Source organism: Camellia sinensis, chromosome 10, assembly GCF_055761805.1.
Source record: "Camellia sinensis isolate YWXY chromosome 10, ASM5576180v1, whole genome shotgun sequence".
In the NCBI taxonomy this organism is placed as follows: domain Eukaryota; kingdom Viridiplantae; phylum Streptophyta; class Magnoliopsida; order Ericales; family Theaceae; genus Camellia; species Camellia sinensis.
The window spans coordinates 51,895,087-51,915,933 of NC_138970.1; the positions used below are offsets into that span (position 1 = coordinate 51,895,087).

A 20,847-nucleotide genomic window follows, 5' to 3' on the forward strand; every position below is an offset into this window, starting at 1 on the left:
TTGGTGGAGTTTGCCTACAACAACAGTTTTCAGTCTAGTATCGGTATGGCACCGTTTGAGGCCTTGTATGGCCGACCGTGTAGGTTTCCAGTTTGTTGGGCCAAGGTGGGTGATGCACCTTTGTTGGGTCTGGAGTTGGTTAGGGAGACGACGGAGAAGGTTGAACTTATCCGTAGGAGGCTTGTTACAGCCCAGAGTCGTCAGAAATCTTATGCTGACCGTAGAAGGAGGCCTTTGGTGTTTGAGGTAGGTGATCATGTCTTTCTGAAGATATCACCTAGGCGAGGCCTGATGAGGTTTGGGAAGAGTGGGAAGTTATCCCCTCGGTTTATTGGTCCTTTTGAGATCCTTGAGAGGATTGGCGAGGTTGCTTATCGGTTAGCCTTACAGCCGCAGTTGTCCGGAGTTCATGACGTGTTTCATGTGAGTATGCTTCGGAAGTATGAGCCAGATCCATCACATGTGTTGGATTGGACCGATTTAGAGGTAGATGAGGATGCCTCGTATGAGGAGAGACCGGTTCGGGTCTTGGATAGGCGGGATCAGGTCCTGCGTGGCAAGACCATTCCTTTGGTGAAAGTCTTGTGGAAACATCACGGAGTGAAGGAAGCCACTTGGGAACGTGAGTTGGAAGTCCGTGAGAAATATCCGGACTTGTTTGTTGATATGTAATCTTGTATTCAGATTTTTAATTATTATTGAACTTAAGAGCTTTATATATGTCTTAAGTTGTGAAACATTGAAAATGTTTTGGTTTATTGGAAGTGCGTTTTGGAACTTGCCTTATATGGAAGTTGAATGTAACATTATATATGTTGAATATATTGTTGAAATTGGACAGGAAAAGCATAGTGTTGATGCATGTTAAAAGTACATATGTTGTTTACATATTGTGAAATGCCTCATGTTAAAGGGATGGAATTGACCGGTAATGGGTCGAATTGTTGAATGTTAAAGTGTAACATTGTTTAAAATGGAGGAAAACTTGTTTTTTTTTTTTTGAAAACTTGTGCTAAATTTCGGGGACGAAATTCTTTAAGGGGGGGAGGTTATAGCGATCCCGAGTTTACCCTTGTTGTACAGTGATCCGGACATTTATCCGTGGATGTTGGCAGTTGATTAGTATCTTATTTACATCCTTTTTACTTCGTATTTGAGTTATAGGATGTGTTGGGCAGGGTTGTTACAGGTTGGTTAGGCCTTGGTTTCAATTCCTTGTCGTTCAGTTTTTAGGCGTTCCGCTCGAGCGGGTCTTCTTGCGCTCGAGCGGGTATTGCACACCTCCAGTATTTCGGGTTCCTGCAAAACTTCTGCAGATGTGATTTCTGCGCTCGAGCGGGTTTGTTTACGCTCGAGCGGTGGCGCTCGAGCGGGTCGTTTGGCGCTCGAGCGGGTAGTACTTTCTGGGTGTAAGTTGTGGGAGGTGGAAATCTGCGCTCGAGCGGACTGGTTTTTGCGCTCGAGCGGAAGTGCTTTATTCTTGTGTCTTGGCGCTCGAGCGGGCCTTATTGCGCTCAAGCGTGTCCAGAGTTTTGTTCTTGGCGCTCGAGCGTCGTGTTCTCCGCTCGAGCGGGTTATACGTATATGAGTTATCCGCTGGGTGATTTTAAATCACTTTTTACATTTCTTTCTCTCTCCTACTTTTTCTAAAAGCTATTTTGAGAGCTCCTCTCTCTAAAATCTTGCATTCTCTCTAGATTTTGATCTAGCTAGGGTGAGTTCCTCACCTTCGGTCTTTGTAAAAGTCGTGTTGATCGTCGAGGGCGTCGTTTTGATCTGAAAATCTTGGTCTTTGGAGCACGTTGGGTTTTGTCATCCTCTCCTTTGGGGCTCCGGATTTGAGGTAGGGATATCCTATTCCTCTTTATGGATTTTGTCTTTAAATTTTAGTATTTTGAGATGTTGGGGTTGGTTTGGTAATTTTGTGAGAGTTTGGGGCCTTTGTGTAATTTTACAAAAGTTGGGGTTTTATTCGTAATAAACCTAGGTGCATGTTTGGCATAGAGAAATGGAATAAATGTTGAATCATTGATGAAATGGAACCTTAAGGGTTGTAATGTTAATTATGAAAAATCACCTAATTACATTGTTGATTAATTGGGATAATTAATTGTGAGAAATGAGGTTATGAAATGGAATGGTTGAGATTGGGAATGCATGGGGTTAAAGGGTGTAGTTGAATTATTTATCACTCACCGAAGTGAAATGTTGATTTAATATCCATTTGTGCATTTATTTTCTGTTTAGAAATAACTGCTTTGGGCTATCGGTGGAGGATAGTCGTGATTGTTGTAGACAATGCATGATGATTAGGCAAACTAAAACTAATCGATTGAATGTGTCATAGAATATGACGGTGGATTGAATACATTAAATTTATGTATTGATTGATTGTGTATAGAACCCTTGTGTTTATATGCATTGTGTGTAGAGGAGGAGATGGGGGATGTACTCCGCGGTTTAGGGGAAGATGGGGGATGTACCTCTAAACCGGATAGTGTTGGGAGAAGATAGGGGATGAACTCCGTAGACATAGCTCATATGCTTGTCTAGAGAAATGAAGATAGAGCTCATATGCTTATCTTTGAGAAGTGTAGATACAGCTCATATGCTTGTCTAGAGAAGTGAAGATAGGGCTAATATGCTTATCTTTGTGAAATGTGGATATAGCTTATAGGCTTATCTGTGAATGTGGGATATAATTGTTATACATATCTGCTGAAATGATGATGGAGCTAATATGCTTATCTATTGAAAAAGGGAAAATGAAAAGTAACTTGGACTCATAAGTCGTATGACATAAAACGTGATTTATGTGGATGTATCAGTGTTGGCCATCTATCAATTGCTAATCTTTTAGTCATTGTTCATGGTTGGTTTAGTATATTTCTACTGGGCTGTGGCTCACCCTATATGGGAATATCATTTTCAGGTGCAGGTAGCATGCCACCTCCAAGGACGTAGCTTGGGAGGCTAGAGGCAGGCGGATTCTTTTGTTGTTTTATTTTGATGTATTACATGTAATCTCAAGCCAAGGGCTTAAATTCTAAATGAGTTAGCACTCTTTTGTTGTAACCAAGTGTTAACTTGGAAAGCTGTAAGCCCGTAGGGCATTTGCTTTTGTTGTTAACATGTAATACTCTTGTAAGAAACTACCCTGATGAATAGAAGAATGTTTATCTTTATTACCAATTCATGTCTTTATTGATGGGTTTAATGTTATTATTTTGAGGGCGTTACACCCGCCAAAATTCCGGTCCGATTCGGTTGGGTCACGGGCCAAAAAAATTAGGCCCATGCCCAGGGGTATTCGGGCCTTGAGTGGGCCGGTGGGCTTGGCATCGGGCTTGGGTGGGCCTGACTATTTTTTTTACCAAAATTTTAATATTTTCCACTTAAAAGGACACTGGGCCTTGGGGCGGGCCCGGTCTTGAGTGGGCCTTAAGCGAGCCAACGGGTTGGGCCACGAGCCGAACTAGGCTTCAAAATGATGGCCCAAGCCCAGGCCCAGGCCCAAGCCTGGGGACTCGAGCTCGGGCTGGGCTCAGGCTTGGGCCCAAACGGGCCTAAACAGGTCCGGCCCACCCCAGGTCACGAGCAGGCTTTGGGCCACCCATGAGCTGTGGGTCATTTTTGCACTCTTACAAAAACGAATGTACATTGTGTTGTTTCTAAACAAACACAAATGGTAATTTACATTTTCATCAAAGAAGATGGTTTAAAAAAACAAAAAAGGAAAACCCTTCGTGGTCGTCCAATGTTCAAAAAAATAAGAAATCCCTCATATATCTTAAGGATAGACAGTTTAAACAGAAAATCTTTGGATGCAAAACAGTGGAAAGGAAAATGAATTACAAAAATCTTCCTTAAAATCCTTCGGCAAAAAAAAAAACAAAAAACTTTGAGTGGCCGTCCAATGTCCCAAATTTCATTTCCGAGTTAGAACAAAAATAAAATATTGCATTAAAAACAACCATTTTCCACAACCAAAGAGCATTTAAAAAAAATTTCAAGGATATTAATTTTTCACTCAAATACCTTTGAGAACATGGTTAAAAGTACCAAAAGAAGGCCAATACAATAAATAAATAAATTGAAAATATGGTTCATCAGTTCATCGTGAAAATATTTTTGGTTGTTATCTAGGTTTTTTTTACCCTACACGGTGAGACTATAGGTTTATGGATGACTAAGAGAAAGAGCCCCGATTTAGGGGCTTTGATATGAAAACCAAAATGTGAAGGAGTGTGTTTCGAAAACCAAAAAAATCATGTGTGCTCCAAATCACCCATTTTTAAAGAGCGTAACTGGAATTAAGGGTTAGAGTTGTTACCTTTGTCGAAAGTGGGAAGAAGAGATAGAGAGATGAAGATTTGAATGATCCTTTTGCTTCTGCTGCAAGTTTCGGTAGGAGAAGTACAGCTAGGAGCCGATCTGCTATTCGGAGGAGTTCCTGTCGGCGACGATGTGTGTTGTACGATGTCGGCTTCCATCGTTTTCTCGCCGGTGTGAAAGCTTCCATCGTCCTCTCACCGGTGTGAAAGCTCACAGATTAGGAAAGTGTCTCAGACAGGTGTTGTGCAAGTTTGGAATCTCAATGTGTGTGAGTGATTTTTCGATCACACTGCCCAACTCAGTATTCAGTTGGAGAACATTGGCAGAATAGATGACACCTGGCTAACCTGCTGTAGAAAGAGAAGATTCCGGCGGTGGTTCGTCCACCCGGGGGCACTCCGATGATCAAGTCAGTATATCTCTCAAAGATAATCAATAGTGTTAAACTCATTATTCAGAATATAAATTGCGTACCTTAGACCCATCGGGGGTGCCTTTCTTTTATAGTTATCTCAATCCTTGTCCCAGCAGGAAGCCTAGCTTCAATGGACTTAGGATTACTGTTAATCTTGGACTCCCAGTAGGATAGGGATAAACTCTCTAAGAGCCTTATCTTTATCCAAACTTGAGTCTTCTTCTATGCTAGGACTCTTGTCCCCTATCCGCTTATCCCGGACTCCGATATCTTCGGAGATAACCTCGACCTAGCCGAGATCATCTCGGCGTCTCAGTCAAGACACGTGGCACCTCGGCTGAAACGTCGACGTCACCTTGCCACGTGTTGATATCCTGAAAATATATCCCCATACAATGTATACATACATTTATTGAAACATGTGTCCAAAACGGGCCAAATAGGGGTATTTCCATAATTTCCACAACTAGGGCTTCTTAAGTACACTACCAAAAAATATGATATATTTTTTTTCTTTTTTAGTAATTTTTTTTGACTTTTTGTACAACTTTTGAGTATGCCAAACAAAGCCTAATTTGAATTTAAGTAGTAGAAATAGTGGATTCTACCATTTCTGTGTCATTTTTTAGAAGACAACAAGATAAGTGTCATATCTTGAGGTGTGGAATAATACTATAGGATCACCAACTAATTTTTTATTGATTCACTGATTATCACATTTTTATATTGTATTAGGGTTGTTTGGTGGAATTTATCAAAGTTGTTCATATGTTTTTTTTAATCTTATTTCACTACAACAAAAACTGACTATAACCGCGTTTTTTAGACAACGTTTTTCTGGAAAACGCTGTGGAAGAGGTAAAGTAAGATTAAAAGATGCGCGTTATCCTCTTATGAACACTGTTCCACAACGTTATCCTCAATTTTTCTTTCCGTCTGTCGTTTTCTCTCTCCATTTGTCTCTATCGTTTTCTCTCTCCTTCCAAGATCTAGGGTTTTCTCTGCCTCCTCATGCTCCTTGAGAGATTCACCTGGGTTGATTCCGATTACTTGTTCAGATCTAACTCTAAATCCATCGATTCTTGCATTGATTTGGTTGAAATTTCTTGACGATTTTTTGTTTTTCTTGATTCTGATTCTGATTGTGATGATTTTGCAGAGGAAGATGGTTAGGTTGATTTGCACAAATCGGCAGGGTTACGAGACCGAGGAGGGAAGAAGGATCAAGATCCTCGGGAGAGTCCTTTTTGCCTATGTTTTCATTCTCTGTGCATGGCAAGAGTAAGCTTTTTTTTTTTTGCGTTTCTTCTTCTTTGCTCTGTTTTATTAGATCTGCTATGTTCTAACTGTTCTCTTGTCATGTATGAGTGATTCGTTTGATGTTCTTCATTGATATGGACTTACTGGTGAGAAGATGTTAGGATTTTGTTGCTGCTTTTTGTGAATTTTTTGGTTGTAGTGCTTGTGGCCTTGGATCTGAAAAGTTTGAGATTTGCTTTGATAGAACATTTGATAAAATATTTGGGGTCCCTAGCATTTTTCTTTGATAAATGGCCTCAGGATGCCAATAGAGGGTTCTTGCACATTAATTATTATTTCAGCTTGTCTTTCATATGTTGTACATTTATCATCCCATCTCTTTAATGATTTGTAAAGCTCTGGGAAATCTTCAGCGTTGGAAAGTGTTGTTGGAAAGGACTTTTTCCCTTGGGGATCTGGTAATAATGCTTCCACATTTTTTCTAATGTTACAACATGGTTGTAGTGTATATAATTTAAGATTTTCATTAACTTATAAAATCCTTTGAACTCTAGAAATAATTTGAAACTGTTATATGTAGGAATTGTTACCAGACGTCCTCTTGTCCTACAACTTCATAGGATTGATGAAGGAAGAGAAATAATTTAAAATTCAAGTTTATTTTATTTTAGTTTATTTATTTATTTTTTTTGGTTTCAAAGGAATTGGAAGTGATTGAAGTTTTTTTAATTGGAATGGTGTTGGGCTCATCATTGATTTGAAATATAAGAATAATATGCTCTGGGTTCATCACTGATGCCACTCCGATTGTTAAGGACAAACTTTGATACTTTAATTCTGAATAATTTGAGTGTTATCTTTCTCTTTAATCTCCAGATGGGAGTTCTTCTTAGTGGGGAGAATTGATGAAGATCGATAAGGCAGCAATAATTGGGAGTTTGAGTTATTTAGGAGTTTAAATCTGTTCATGAGTTATTTTGAGTATATCTATTTATTTTTATTTGTTAGCCTTATATATACATAGTGTTGGAGTATGAATTTTCCGACTCGAAATTCGATTTTCTAAGTTGAATTTTCTCGAGAAAGTTATAGCCTCTGCGAGATTTGATCAACGATGAAACATAATATTGTTGAGTGAAATTAGGTTAATTGTTTGATTGAGCAAAGAGAAAAAGCAGAGAGATGAGAAGCACGAACAACAATGCTCTAGACACGATAAGCGCTGCTGCGACTGCCATCGCGTTAGTTGGGACTCAAGCTTCGGTTTAGGTAAACAATTTGATTAGAATTTGAACTATAATTTACGTTGCTTGTTGTGGTTGATGATTTTATTATCTCAATTAGATACATGAATCTCTCGAGTTTAGATTTCTAATTCTAAGCTCTGTATAATCTGAATATCTAGGTTCAAGATTTGTTGATTATGTATGTTATGTTGATCATTTCACTTTGTTTCGTGTAGTTTTTGGAAATTATATTATATTTGTTTGATGTAGTTTTTGGAAATTAGTTTTGGAGCAGAAGCTGGTATGTCTTTTTATTTCATAGATTTTTAAGTTTGCAATTCTCTCTAGTAAATGTTTTTCACGTATTAAAATTAGCAATTGCACCTTGCACCAAAAACCTGATCAGTTTTTTCCTTCACCCTGGCCTCTTTCAGTAGTTAGCGACAAAAAAGAATGCACAAGGATTGTTGGTGAAAATTTCAGATTAGGGCGAAAGCTAGAGTTTGAAGGATGTGTTAGAATCAGAGCAATTTTAACCTTCACATACATGTGGAATGAAATCAAGATAAGTGGTATAAGAAAATATTACAAAGGAGATTGGACAACTACACTAGGCCAGTAAGATACATAAAAGTCAAAAACAAATGGATAAGCTTCGATAGGATTGTTTACTGAAGTAGCTTACTCTGATAACAAAGAACTCCACTGATCCAAAATAGAAGTGACCCTTATAGTGATGTTTGTTGGACCTAATTTTGTCAGTTTATTACTGCTCATCATCTGTAACTTCCTTGTTCTTTTATTTATCATTGTATCTCAAATTAGCTCAAAATTCTGACACTAATGCCATAGGTGTCAACTTAGGCTTTCCCTCTTTAAAGGGCAATAAGCTTTGCCTCTGTCCTTTGCCTAAAGTGGACGTGCTTATGTATATACCTTTGTACTGGCATTTCAGGCTGAGGCAAGAATAGAAATTCAAGAACTAAAACAAAAATGTATGATGTTGGAATGCACATCACATCCTTCTGTAGTATGCGTTGATGAAATGGCGATGGAGTCAGTTAATAATCCTGAACCAGATCTTGATGAGTTGATATATCTTGTCGGAGGATACAATGGTGTATTATGGTTATCGGCGTTGGATTCCTACTCTCCTACGACGGGTGTGATAAAATCTATAAAGCCAATGAACCATGGCCGTGCTTATGTCTCTATTGCATGGTTGAATGGTGAGCTTTACGTATTTGGTGGTGGAAACGGTAGTTTGTGGGTTGACACAGGCATTAGCTTGCACTTTTTTCTCTCCGATTCACTTAAATATTTATGTCACTAACTTTGGAAATTTATTTCCATGAAGTTTAATCATATGATGCGGCCAATATCTAGTGGAATCTGCGACCTTCTTTGAATGGTGAAAAGGGAAGCTTAGCAGGTGCTACTCTAAATAACATAATTTTTGCAATGGGTGGTGCAAATGGGGTAGATTGCTATGCAGATGTTGAAATGTTTGATTTAGATGTTGGTCGCTGGATTTCTTCACGGTCAATGCTACAAAAGGTAATTCCTAAAAATATGTTGGGCTGCATAATACCAGGTTACCTGAATTTGCTTGTAAGGCTTCTCGCTTGCCGCATATCTTGGAAGTTAAATCCATGCTTGAGCTTGTAATATTTTAAACTAAATTAATGAAGGGTATAATGGTTTATGTAGTCTTTATGTTGCTTATGATATATTCAGGTAATATAATAGTAGTTATTGATACATTTGATGGTAAGGGAACATACGGAATTTGTTTGCAGAACCAAAACATTAGAATACGGTGTTTAAGGAATATAACCTTCAATATGGCTTTCTTCATGCTAATTGTTCAGATTGTACTGTGGTCCCTTATGGGCATTAATTATTTCTAGATGTGTGCACCTTGTATTATTTTAGCCGTGCATCAGTTTTGCACTAAGGTGTAATGCTTGGAATGGTAATTTAACATGTAGGCTGCTGATATGCTTATTTTGTTTTTGTTTTTTTGCCTTTTTAGAGATTTGCTTGTGCATCGGCAGAGCTTAATGGTGCAATCTATGCTGTTGGTGGATACGATGGAAAGGAATATTTAAAGTAAGATATCAAATCCCCTTTATTTTTATTTCATGTTAAACTATATGTGACCTGTGGCTCACTCATGAATGCACTTAAAAACATGTCCATGCACTATTATTTTTAGAGGGCTTGAGTTTTGAAAATATATGGGTATGTGCACCTGTCACTTATTACAAAATTCTTATTGTTAATAACCATGCTTGCGCCTTGCTTGTAATCTAATTTTTTAATATCTTGCCACTATCAGACTTGGATTCATTGTACCTGGCTTTTAGATGAAAATCATGAACTGTTACAATTTCCCCTTGGTGAAGTAGAAAGAGTTTTTCTTGCTTATGGTTTCATCTACCTCATTTACTAAATATATGTTCGGATAGGTGGAAGTTTTTTGTGATCCCTATAGAAGGAAGACTAGAATAGTCTCTATAAATAGTTAGTTTATTCATATACTTCTGCGATTTCTAAATTAATTTGTGTTTTCATTTTTTAGGTTAGAAATTTCTTTGAGAGATGCAAAATATGGTCAAAGAATTAAAGAACTTAATTTTTTTTAAAATTTTTTTCATTTTTTAATATATGTAAGCACAATTAAATTTTTTTTTTTATTTAATTCTTTTGTATATACTTTTGAACATTTAATTTTCATTTATGAAATATATGACGTTATTTCATTTAATATGTGGTTATGATTCAAAGTATAGCATATAGTGTGTATTACATTCTTGAAATGTGCATACAAAAATAATATTAATTATTTTTCAAATTTGTCGAACCCTCTTTTTATCACAGATTTTATTAGTTATTAATCACACTTAAAAGATGTGATCTAAATATTTTTAATCACACTTAAAAGGTGTGATTTAAATGTTATTAATCACACTTAAAAGATGTGATCTAAATATTTTTAATTACACTTAAAAGGTGTGATCCAAATGTTATTAAGCACACTTAAAAAGTGTGATTAAAAATGATCCCTTTTAATCACACTCCCAAAAATCACATTTTAATAAAACTTAAAAGGTGTAATAAAATAACATACATCACACAAAAAAGTGTGATCTTTATCTGTTTTTGTAGTAGTGTCTGCTTCTATCCCCTATCTGATTCTCATTCTTCTTCTCCCTTTTCTCTGCTGCTTCTTTCTTTATCTCTACTTGTATGACATCACATATCTCTACCGGTTGTTATCTAAATGCTGAAATTATTTTTGTACTTGAAACATTCACAATACATTGTGATTTATGCATGCAGGTTCAAAAAAGGCTCTTAGAATTCATACTTGCTGCATTCCATCGATCTCCTAATTTTGTTGCACTTCTGAAGGTATTCTCCTGACCAAATTATGCCTAAACTTTTCGGTTGCAAGTCAATTATGTTGGAGCAGGGAGTTGCAGCAGGGGTGTTGGCTGGGTGTCTTCAGTAGGGGAGTTGCAGCAGGGGTGTTTTCCGGTGTTGGCTGTGGAGTCTTCTTCAGCAGGGAAGTTTTCTGGTGGTGGCTGTGGGGAGTCTTCTAGGCCGGATTAGCAGCATAAGGGTGGGTATTGGGAGTTGCAGCAGAATAGGTGTGGTGTGGGCAGCAATGGTTGGTGTAGGCTTTGGGAGTAGGGAGTTGCAGCAGCGTAGGGGAGGCGTGAGCAGCAGCATAGGCATGGGTGGTGAGGACTTTGGGAGTTGTAGCTGCAGAGGCCTGTGTGTTGTAGCTGCACAGGCGTGTAGGGACTGTGTGGGTTGTTTGATTAGATTTTAGTTTGGGCGGTTTGGGCTGTTTCGGTGTTGGAAAAATCAAGTTTTGGTGGGTTGCTTTGGTGGGTTGAATTTGTGGGATTTCTTGTATTTTATTTTCTAGTTAAGTCCTTCTTAACTTTTTTAAAAAAAAATTGAGAGGCCAAGGGGTTGGTTGTATGGATGCGAGTAGCAGTAGTAGGGGTACTTTTGTACTTTCCGAATCTCTCTCGATGCATGTCGTCTTCCTGTACCTTTAATTTCTTGTTGTTAAATGAAATTTTTCTTTGCCGATCAAAAAAAAAATGTTGGAGCTTTATTGATTACATACCTTAGTATCATTGTCACCTGGTATGTCGAATGTAATTCTAGATCTGGAAAATGGAAAGTAGGAGTGCATATAACGGTTACTATGTCATGTTGAGTTCTATAGTCTCTTTTTGTTATTTGTTTGGTAGTCGTCTGGGTTGGAAAAGTTGTGTACAATAATAGAGAGAGATTACAATAAATTAATTTATATGAAATGATATCCATTGTCAATGATGAATTGATTAATGAAACGATTTGTAACCCTAGTTCAGCATCCACCTATCAGTGATACAAGAAATGATCTTTTGTGATGGTATGTTACATAATATTTCAATACATAATTTTGGCCAGCATAAATTAATTTGGATTTGCATAACAGGTGGCGCGCTATTGAATCTCAGATGTGAGGGTCTGGAGTTGGGTGATTATTTTGGCTTAATGAATGAACCTGCTATATGATTATTTGGGCATATTCATGTTATTTGTTCTTGTCAAATGCAGATTCACATATCAAAGAAAGGAAAGAAGAAGAAGTAGATATGACAAACTCAATGAAAGAAGGCCGCTGGAGAAATTCTCTTTTGGAACAACAATTAAAGTATTGTCTTAGGAGTTTTCGAGTTGTTTTGGGAAAAGATTGAAAGTTGGGAGAGGGGGTGGGATGTAAGACTCATGTTTGGGTCCCATATTAGTGACAGGTTGTTATAGTTGCATCTCTATTGATGGCTAATAAGAGGGAGCACCGCCAAGCACATAACTATTGGAAAAGGTGCTTCATATATATGTGTGTATTTGATGCACACTACTCTTACATGTAACTTGACATTTTTTATTTTTTTACATTATGAAATTTTGAGAACAAAATGTAGCCTTCATGTTCTTTGATTGGAAGATGACATTCAAATTACAGAAATTCTTTAGGAGGCTGAGCTGCTATTCATTTATGTATAGTATTCTGTATTCTGGTTTTGCAACAGCAGTAACCCCCCCCAAAAAAAAAAGAAAAAAAAAGAAAAGAAAAAAAGTGACGTTTTTTAAAAAACGCCACTAAATGACGTCAAACTAACGGAAGTTGAAACAGATGTCAAAGCTTTTGTGGCGTTTTAAAAAAACGCCGTCTAATATTTTTAGCGACGTTTTTCAAACGCTGCAAAGCTATTGCGGCGGCCGTATCAGCGATGAAAATATTAAACGTCGCTGTAACTTTTTATGACGTTTTTCAAGCTTTTAGCGTCGTAAAATGCTGCTAAAACTCCAATTTCCTGTAGTGTTTTGGGAGTCTATCTTATTTTGTGTAAGAGTTATATATGGTTTCTATTATGAGGCAAAAATAGTTTAGATAAACTTTTAAATAAGGTAAGAAAATGAGTGGTTTTAGTTTATTCTTTTTTAATATTGACTTTCAACTTGCAATAAGTTGCACTAAACATATTCATTAAATATGTGTTTGGATCTTAAATATGTAAAAAATAAATAAATAAATAAATTTGTGAAGTAAAAAAGTGAATAAAATTTAAATTAAAATTTTCACAAATCATCTTTTTTTAATCTATGTAAATCTAAATATTTAAACGCAATAATATCTAGGCACTGTGATTGGGATAGTCCAAAACTCAATAATGACCAACGCCTTTTTTTTTTTTTATTTATTTTATCTTTAATACTTTTTTAAAAATTTGTGTCAATTTTATTTTTATTTTTTTAATTTTCAAATCCGTCTAAATGTAGAAAGATTTAAAAAGTAATTTTTTTCTATAAAAATCTTTAAAATATTTGGATTGTTTTTGTCTTTAATAAGCATTTTGTAAATTATTTTTTTAAATTTTTTTTAGTCTATCTAGTCAAATAGAACTTAAATATGTAATTTTTTTAAAAAAAATCATTAAAATTAAACAATTTAATAATAAAAAATAACTACAAAAATGCATCTCAGACACACATAACTTAAGTAAGACTTCTTAACTTTTCAATTAAGAACACGTTACCTGAATTTAATAACTACAATATTTTAAGCTAAGTTTGGCATAACACAAAAAAATCAAAAAGTCAATATCCTATTTAAGTCACATCATTTTATTTAAATCCATCATCTCTCTATCACATCATTTCAAACCCAACCCATTTATAAAAAATCAAAAAGTACACTTATTTAGATCATCCGAAATAACTTTTTAGTTAAAGTTGGTTCACATTGAGTGCATTTCTTATGCGTTACACAAACAAATGCCTCTACACAAAGCCAAATTGAATTTGAATACTCAAGGAAATTTTTTAGTGGACAAAAGAAGAGAAGAGTGGAGTGTGTTGAGATAGTGACAATGGTTGATGGGTCCAAATGTGAGGAGTCACAAAGTGACAAATGAGGATTGCGTCCCATGGAAGAGCGGTTCAGTCATCAGTTGCCACTCTGGGTCGCCACATGCTACACGTGTGTTCAATTTTAAGCCACATGGGTTGTTAATTTTAGGCCACATGGGTTGTTAATGAGTCCTCCAAAATCAATAATTTTACATGTATAAAATTGATCAAAGAATTAATTATAAAAAATATAAATAAAATAATAATGATGTAGAGCACGAAACATTTTGTACGAAAAAGTGGTTGATCAACCGGTTAGTCAATCTTAAGTTTTTTTTTGATCTGTCAATCATAAATTCGAACGTATTTTTAAATGATTTTTTCTTTTTTTGGGATTCATAATACTTTTGCAGATAAAAAAATATGAGTGAGACAATCTCTTTAATTACGAGTTTCACTGTTTGATTTGTGTGGCTATTAATAATTTTTATGATTGATTTTATGATTAATTCTGTATTAGTGAAATTAAGTGCTTGATCAACAATGCTAAGTAATTATTTTAGCTAAAAAAAAACATCAACTTATATTAAAAAAAGAAGTAATGATTCCTTTTTATCCATTCTACAAAGTCAAATGTTCATTCTCATCCACTCTACCTTTTTCATTTTTTTTTTTGTAAAAATTCAAAATATCTTTCTTAAATATTAATTATTTTATTTTATTTTATATTCTAATAAAAAAATAATTTAAAAAAATCACTTCCCGAACAAGTGTTAATGAAAATAATGAAGTTTTTTCACCACACAAATGTAGATGTTTAGTTGGTAATGTGATGGCAGTTTAGCATAGGCAATGGCTACTGTCAAAACATAAGTGGATGTGGCCCAAGCAAGCATTGCTGCTGACTTTAGTTTGTTCGAAAGTGGACTCAACTGACTTAGGAATTGAATGCATCTTTTCATGTATGTTAATATATATTTCAAAAATATTTTGTTTTCTTATTATTTTATGTATTTATTACTTGATTAGTATTTCATTGAGAGACCTATATATACATAGATCATCTTGTAATAGTTAATTTGAGCATATAGGCCCACTTTGGCAACCCAAAAAAAAAAAAAGCCACATTTTTTTTCTAATTTTTTTTTTAGTGATTTATTCCAAAATTATGTCAATTTTTTTTTACTTTTTCGGTCCATTTTGTTGAGAACAATCTAAAAAGTATAAATTTTTTAAAAAAATTTTTAAAAAAATATTAAAGACGAAAATAAGCCAAAAAAGAATACTTATTTTGGCTTATTTTTGCCTTCTCTGAATTTTTTAAAAAAATCATAATTTTTTATTTGTCTTGTTGAGTTGAAATTAAAAATCTAAAACTTTTTGAATATATATATATATTTTTTTCAAAACACTCAAACACAAAAATAAAATAAAAAAGTCAAAAAAATATATTTTTTAACGAGCGGCCTCCTTATCATTGCCGCCCACTAAGCCATTTTTCGTCCACATATTTTTTTACTCATCACCATGTGCATCATCGCATCCAAAGCGTACTATTGCACCAATTTAACCTGTTACTATCGGACTTCTCTCGTTATAATTTATATTTATCTCTATTTTACTTTATCTTCATTCCTTTTTCTTTTTTCTTTCCTTCTATTTCAGTCTAAAAAGAAACCAACAACCAACCCTCGTCCTTTTGTCTCGTTTCATAGTTATATCACTTTCACATAATCCTTATGAGTCATGCCTACTTTTTAACTAATAACTTCTTTATATATTCTAATCTCTTTCTATCATTTTTTTTCTTCTTGGGCATGACCTACATGGCCCAGGACATCCCAACTTACAATTATTTTGGGTAGCCCAAACGGTAATTTAGTTATAACCTAATAGGTGAAACTTAACAGCAGGCCCACCGAAGAATCCATACTGGTTTAGGTCCTGTGATATTTAAACACCCCATTAGATTGGGAGTTAACCATGTGACAGACAAAAATCCTGCAGAGTCCTTGAGCCCAAGTATTAAGCATTAAATGAGATTGTCATGACATTAAATACAATAAAACCTCTCGTTCCTTGGTATGGTAAAACTGCCATGACCGACAGCGAGTATACCATAGACTTTCAGCCAATAAGACAGCTTGAATGGACAAGGAAATAATTAGAAAAATATATAAGGAAGCTTGTGAAGAACGTTAAAAACAAGTTATACTCTCTCTCTTTTCCACATCTTTCTCTCTCGACTCTCAACTTTCTATGCTCTTCTTCCGATCACTTCCTATCTAACTTAATTGTGGGAGAGTCTGTAGGGAGGAACTACTCCAGTTTTGGTACCTTCTCATTAGACCTTTTTTCAGGGGTGCTCCAAGAAGACGAAGGCCAGTAAACCCGTAGAGTATGTGGATCAGTCTGATCCATCTTCCATACTGCATTGCATTATCACCTTTCAAAAACAATCATTATCTATTTATTTCTCTCTTATCAATCTTGACTTGCTTTCTTTCGATGTTATCCATCCTTTTTTAGTCTTAATAGGCTATGTTTTGTGGATTTTAAACGTAGTCTATTTTTTTTTCTATCTTTGTTAATTAAGTTTGTTTGTTTTTTTTTTTTTTTTTTCATAACTCTAGGTCAAGTTACTTGGTTACTAGGGATGGCAATTTGAACCCTTATCGACGGGCACTCGGTTCCCCGACCCCGATTAGAATGGTCTTTTCCCAAAAAATACCCCCGACGGGCTGGGGATGGTATTCGAAAATGAATTCCTAACAATTTTCGAGCAGGGACTGTAATACGTTGCTCGTCCCCATCCCCATATTCTCGATGTGAAATTACGATTATACCCCTATATATATATATAAACCAAACCCTAAAACATAATTACACAACCTCACCTCGCACTCACACACAAGTAAACTGACTGACCCCCTTGCATCTGTCTGTCTGTCTCTCTTTCTCTCTCTCTCTCTCTCTCTCTATTCTCTCCTCTCGCAGCACCCCTAACGCTAACCAACGCCATCTTCGCTCAGATCGACAGAGTTTAGAGGTTAGAGAAGTGGTGGGTCAGATCGGCGATGATGAGGTGGTGGTGAGGAGGTTGGAAAAAAAAATCAAACTTTTCTAAACATTGATTCACCTCCCTCTTTGTCCCAGCAGGTTCTCCACCGTCGATGTGACGACGCTCGTGTTCTCTTGCTCGTCGTTCAGCTCGATTGGTGAAGTATGCTAGTGCGATTTGGGTTTTGGAGGAAGTAAGGGATCAATACACAACATTTCATAATCTCTCTCTCTCTCTCTCTCTCTCACTCACTCTCTCCATCTCTCTCTTCAATACTCTGTTTCTTGATATATATATATAATCTAAATCGTAGACATAATCGTAAGTGTTGAAGCCAATGGCAATCACAACTACTTGGTTGAGTTACTTCATTGAATGTTTTTCTGTAGATCTCAGTTTCAAGCATCTATGTAGATCCTAGTTGATTTATTGAGTGTTCTCTTGCTCATCGGGGATTTTTCAAGGTCGGGGAAACCCAATCCCCGTTAGGGAGCGGGGCCAGGGGGTGATGAGTTCCCCGCAAGGGATCAGGGGAGGGGTCAAAGAGTTTTTTACATTCAAGGATCAGGGACGGGGAGTGTAATCCCCGGCACCGCCGTGGCTCCTTGCCATTCTTATTGGTTACTGAAGGAAAAATACAGGTAATTATATTACCTGATGTGGAAACGATTTGAAGAAAATACTTAAATTATGAGTCTCGTCTGAAAAATCTCCATCAATTGAGAAGTTATTAGAATTTTTTAATATTTTATCCACACTTTAAATTCCTAAGCTTTCAAATGGTAACCTCAAGATGGATGAATAGAGAGAGAAGACTTATGTTTTTGTTGTGTATTCACAATGTTGAGCATGAATCCTTATATAGATATACATATATGGCAAGGCCATGTATGCCTTATGATTTCTAAGATTACGTGTCCCTCATGATTAGGCTATGTGTGGATGTACCATGTGTATCATGTATCTTTCATGGTTAGGTTACATTATGTGTACCACATGATTTCTAACAGTAACCTATAAAGTAAAAATGAAGGTGAAGAAAAAAAACAGAATCCAAGGTTAAGATGAGTAATATTAAGTTGATTATATTTATATACTACATTTGCTTTATCATATAATGTGTTATCATTGTATTTATAACAAAAATAAGTGATAAAACTCATTCAATTATAATTATGATAGAGCATCAACAAAAAAAAAAAAATTATGATAATTAAAATAATAATTCCAACATAATATATAAATGAGTAAGATTATATCATACTTTTTTATAATATTTTTTTATCGTCTACTCATAATAAGAGTGGTCCACTCCCAATGTCAATACACAATAAAAAAATATTGTTAAAAAGAAAAAAAATATAACCATAACAAGATTATATATAAATACAATCATTATAATATTATTCAAATAGTATTATTTACAGCAAAAGTAACTTACATCCATGGAAACAACAAACCAAAGAAGGTAGCTACTACTTCTCTACTATACTTCAATTGGGTTCATAAATCTAAGCCTCTCTCATTTTTGTTGTTGTATTCTATTTGGTGAAATTGGTAAAATATAGACATTTCAGTTGTGATGAAAACTCTTGTTTTTGCCATATCAAGAAATTTGTGAGATGATCAAGTGGATGAGATTTTGCGACACCTCTGGTACTGGTATGAATTACTATCATTCGCCCTTCTTTCTCATGTTTTATGGATTTTACCCCATCAAGACATTTCAATAATTGACATAATTTAATGATTTAAATTTAAAATTAAATCAAAATAATATTAAAAGAATGTCTTTTTATTTTAAACCATACACAACAAAATAACGCCATTTTATTTTAATTTTAAACTTGAACTGTTAAATTACCATAACAAAATAAAATTCCAAAGTTAAACATAAATTGTCAAGATTTAGTTTATAAGTAATGATCTTAGACAATACCGTAAATAACTGTTTTCATTTGTTTTCAAAATAAAATTTTAGTCACTAATACCTCTTCCCTATCATCTCCAACTTTCCGCACAGCCAACACCACCTCCCCACCACCACCTCCAACAACTTGCTTGTTTTTTTTTTTATATAATTTTTTAAAACATATAAACAAAAATAGATATTATGTTTTTTTGAAAATTTTAAAAAATAAAATAATTGGCAATACTAACAAATGTGGGTTTGGTGTTTGGACAGACCCTGTGGTTTGATCTTCGGTTCTAGGCCCAAAGTCAATAAAACATACGAAAAATTACAATTCAGTGCATTTTTTTAAAAATAATTATAAATTAGTAATAAATTTCATAATTATTAATAATTATAAATTCATGAAAAATATTATGATTTTAATTATTAATAATTATAAAGTTTATCACTAATTTATAATTACTCTTTGAAATTACACTGATTTGATATTTCCCACTAAAATATATATCCATATATGGGCCTAACTTTTAAGCTTTCCACAGATGGGCCAAAATGACACTCTATAAACTTGTCGAGATGGGCTATCTACTCTACCAACCAAAAAAAATCATGGCCCAGTGAAGAATCCGTAGACTCCAAGAATGTTAAGTCGTTAGGTTGTGTTTGTTTACCTCATAAATTTGAGAACCAATATGTATAAATAAATAAAAGAAAAAAGAAAATTGTGAATTTTTTTTTTTTTTTTATTTTTTAATTTCTTGTGCAAGGTAAGGTGTTAAGTTAGCATATTCTACACTTCTCCATAAGTTTGAAACTTAAACCTCTCTTTAGAAATCTAAAGTACAATCATTTGAGTAAAGCTCAAATTCTCCTATATTGTGTTTAAATATTAGATTTGTAAGGAAAAATGAAAAGAAAAAAGATTTCTAAAAAAATTATCATATACACAACTAAGATCTAAATACAAACTTTTTTACCAAGTCATGGTTGAATTCAAACCACACTACTAAAAAGCAGGGCTTTTGAGTCGGCAGCTTGCCGTCGCAAATAGCAGATTTGCCGACGCAAAAACTTTTTGCGACGGCGTTTCGACGGCAACTCAAGGGACGAAAATGGTGGGGTCGCAAAAAGTTTTTGAGTCGGCAATCTGCCGACGCAAAAAGTTTTAATTTTTTGAGACGGTAGATTGCCGACTCAAAAAGTGGTTAAATGTTTTAAAAAATTTAACTCATAATTTTCTCACTGAGGCTCCCAAGGTTCGAACACACACCCATTTGGACAAGTTGACTCAAGGTCAATGCACTACACCCACTTCACCACCACATCTCTTTCAGATATTAAACGAGATATATATTATTTATAGTATATACACTCAATATTAATATAAAAGTATATGTATAAATAAATATATTTATTAAATATAATCAAGTAAATAAATATATATCTTGGTTATAATTTTTTTTTTTGCTACGGCATCAGTTGCCGACTCAAAAGGTCTAATTTTTTGCGTCGGCACAAATTTACCGACGCAAAAGGTCTATGCCGACTCAAAAGGTCTATCTTTTGCGTCGGTAAATTCAACCGACTCAAATAATACTATCAAATATTAATTTTTTGTGTCGGCCAATGGTGCCGACACTAAAGGTTTGGTATTTGAGTCGGTAACTCTGTGCCGTCTCAAAAAGGCTACCTTTTGCGACGGTAAAATTTACCGACTCAAAAAACCGACTCAACCGACCCTTTCTTTAGTAGTGCCAAGACAAGGTGAACTTAAATTTCTTTTGTTTGACATGTGAAATATTAATAAGTCACAGTTGACATATGAAATATTAATAAGTCATGGTTGAATTCCCCACCTCCCCCTCCCATCACCTAGATATGTGGTCTAATGAGAAGGTGAAGTTGAATTTCTTCTGTTTGACATATGAAACATTAATAAAGCATAGCACACACGAAAGCTGATAGAATTCACACATTGGTCAATAAGTCTTCGTCTAGGATGTGGGTTGATTTTTTAGTTATTTTAGTTTGGGATTAAAAAATTTCGTTTCAGATAGATTTTTATCTTATTTTATTTTATTTTATTTTATTTGTGATAAAAAAATAAAATAATTATGGTTTGGACGTGATATTTTATCCTATTGACTTTTTAGCATATTTTGTCTTTTTGTGACTAAAATGGTCAAAAAAAAAAAAACCTTATGCCAAACGA

General features: G+C 34.9%; 1 protein-coding gene across 3 annotated transcripts; it reads left to right on the forward strand.

The window, feature by feature from the left end:
- The first annotated feature begins 5,696 nt into the window (after positions 1–5,696).
- On the forward strand, positions 5,697–12,236 carry LOC114259961 (uncharacterized). Of its 3 annotated transcripts, XR_014342006.1 has the most exons (6): positions 5,697–7,279; positions 8,192–8,516; positions 8,623–8,793; positions 9,272–9,348; positions 10,582–10,653; positions 11,863–12,236. XR_014342006.1 is itself a non-coding variant. In XM_082891372.1 (5 exons), the coding sequence occupies exons 2-5, from the start codon at positions 8,463–8,465 to the stop codon at positions 10,598–10,600; spliced, it is 321 nt and encodes a 106-aa protein (XP_082747498.1). In that variant the 5' UTR covers positions 5,697–7,279; positions 8,192–8,462; the 3' UTR covers positions 10,601–10,712. The 3 variants fall into 3 exon arrangements, 1 of the variants encoding a protein (XP_082747498.1); XM_082891372.1 differs by lacking the exon at positions 11,863–12,236 and having other exon boundaries at positions 10,582–10,712; XR_014342007.1 differs by lacking the exons at positions 10,582–10,653; positions 11,863–12,236 and having other exon boundaries at positions 5,697–6,031; positions 7,155–7,279; positions 8,192–8,793; positions 9,272–10,161.
- The last annotated feature ends 8,611 nt before the right edge of the window (positions 12,237–20,847 follow it).